Genomic DNA, 2,409 nt, shown 5'->3' with positions numbered 1-2,409 from the left:
AACAGGGAGTAGAACACTGGGAAGGGACTGTTCAATGGCAGGGTCCACCTTGTGGAGAAAATTATTCATTGTGTGCAAAGGATTCAAAGTCGCTAAAACGCATCTGTCGACCTTTGGGAAGTGGCTACGAATGCTCCTGCTCCACTCCACTTACGCACATGTCCTTTGTGCGTCATCTGACTGCTTCACTACACGGAATAGATTTACTAAATAATGAAACTGCTCAACAGGAAATTTCCGCAAAAGCTGAGGAAATGGCATGTGATGAAGTCGCGGTAAGCTACAGATGCTGCAGAGAATGAGCACTTGATCTCTTAAAAGTTGCATGAATATAAATTTTTCGAACACAAAGCTTGGAATAATCACCCACTTTAGTTTTCTTCGAAAATAATCACTATTGAGTGAGGGAGAAGTCTCATCTGCTAAAACCGATTTAGAAAATTTTTTATCTAGACACGGATCGGAATGGCCTCCAACGACCTCCAGCACGATGTTCCAAGTAAAGGCAGCGAAATCGCGGTGCCATTTAATCAAGCTCGGCGGGAAGAGGTAGACGGCGTTCAAAGTCGAGTCGATCAATCGAATGGAAATGTGGTTCTTGATCGTAATTCAGTTCTCTTGAGTGGGAGGACCGTCATTAATTATCGCGGTTTCATAGAAAAGGAGTGAGTCACTACTCAAATTATTTTGCTTTAGTGTCATTTAAGTAAAAAATCCGTTGATTTTTGTCGGTACCTACTCCTCCGGTACAAGACTCGGCTTTAAAAAGAATTTTTCTTGTAATTAACGTCATGAGTTGCTTTCAACGTTTGCATCTATAAAGTACCCTACAGTGATGCTGTTGAAAAATTCACACTGCTAAATTTTCCAGTTGTCATGTCCAAAAAGATGAGTACATAATTTTGTCTCATGTTCATCGTCAATAGCCTGTAACAATGCTTTATTAAAAATGAAACCCGAATTGACTTTGGTCATTTTTCACTACACTGATAAAATAATTTAAACTCACTAAGGATGGATGTATTCTACCATCAAAGTACAGAATTTCTTCTGCATTATTTATCTTTTATCAAACTAAATTTTTGAACAGTAAAGCTACTGACAAGTTAACAAATAATAAAAAACTTGAATATTTGTTTTTAAGGTGATTATTACCCACATAATTTATAGGTGCGTGGCCGGATAATTTGAGTTTCACATTTTCTATGCTCTATGTCTTATGTTGCGCTGCTTCATATGAACACATTTTCTTAGAAATATTTTAGACAACATACGCATTCAGTTAAAAACGGGGACACCGGATGGCTTGATAATGATGATTCCAGAAAGAAGTCACCACTTTGAAGAGTTCATCGCTATCTCATTAAGTAATGGACGGCCTGAAGCCTATCTTTCTCTCAAAAGTTCTGATCACTCGTCACTACTCAAACGAGATAGTACCTACCCTGATGGAAGAAGAGTAACAACTTTGAAAGCGGCACCTTTCGTGGCTGATGGTGAATGGCACACGATTCAGTTAATAAGGTAAATTAGGAAATCATTTACAAAAAAGTATTAATCGAGTTTAACACTTACACTTCTAGTCCTATTTTAAAGGAATAAAGGCTATATGTCTTTAATTGTGGATGACCAGATGGTCTCTGGTGAATTAACGGATACGGATGGAATACTAAACAATGAGGGCGACATCTGGTTAGGTAAGTTACAAAGAGGATTAGGGTTCCATTTTCCACTGCACCTTATGTTTAGCAAAACTTCATTTCTACTATTAGCTAATGCTGAACGTCCCATTTTAAAGGTCACAAATAAAATGGCATGGTTATACTTGTGGAATCCACCTTTCAAATTATGCTTATCGTAGGTGTGTTTAGAGCTGGGTATAATTCAATTTTTCTTCCATGTGTAAAACTTTAGGCAAGCATAATTTCCCTGATTAATTATTAATGCATCTAACAGTTCCAATTTTTTGCTAAAATTTCATTTAGGTAGGCAAAAAAGTAATTATATTCCTCTTTACCTAAAATTTGAAGATGCTTTTACGATATTTTTGTTTAAATTTTTGTTAAACATTTAATCACTTGTATTTTACTTTGGATATTTAGAGGAAAAAAACTGTTTATGTCTTTAAGTATACAAACTGAATCGAAGCTTTTTATCATAAATTTGATCACTATTTGGGAACAATCGATGCTCAGCTTGTTTTCCCTTCTAACAATACCGCTATTGAAACCTTCAAAGTAGCCTAAATTTTTATCCATAGGTGGTTCTTTGGAGCAAGTTACAACATTACCCTGGCAGTACCAGCGAAACTTCACCGGCTGCATCTCAGCGCTCTTCTTTAATGAGGTTTCCATCGGTTTGTTGGGTGACGCTGACCTCCTCTACGGCATCGTATCTGCATGCTCATGA

The 2,409-nt window shown here is 37.0% G+C and overlaps 1 protein-coding gene across 1 annotated transcript in view; it reads left to right on the top strand. All coding sequences in view use genetic code 11, as the record gives it.

The window, feature by feature from the left end:
• The window catches only part of EGR_05820 (putative kazal-type serine protease inhibitor domain protein), a gene marked incomplete at both ends in the record, with an annotated part of 24,323 nt that extends 21,914 nt beyond the window's left edge, over positions 1-2,409 (top strand). The window contains 5 exons of the mRNA XM_024495069.1: positions 6-275; positions 454-665; positions 1,255-1,524; positions 1,597-1,697; positions 2,261-2,409. Of these exons, the coding sequence (XP_024350532.1) occupies positions 6-275; positions 454-665; positions 1,255-1,524; positions 1,597-1,697; positions 2,261-2,409 (1,002 nt within the window). The remainder of the gene's footprint in view (positions 1-5; positions 276-453; positions 666-1,254; positions 1,525-1,596; positions 1,698-2,260) is intronic.

Source organism: Echinococcus granulosus (assembly GCF_000524195.1).
Source record: "Echinococcus granulosus chromosome Unknown EG_S00046, whole genome shotgun sequence".
NCBI lineage: Eukaryota > Metazoa > Platyhelminthes > Cestoda > Cyclophyllidea > Taeniidae > Echinococcus > Echinococcus granulosus.
Note: the sequence above shows the minus strand (reverse complement) of the source record. Positions and strands in the feature narration are given on the sequence as shown.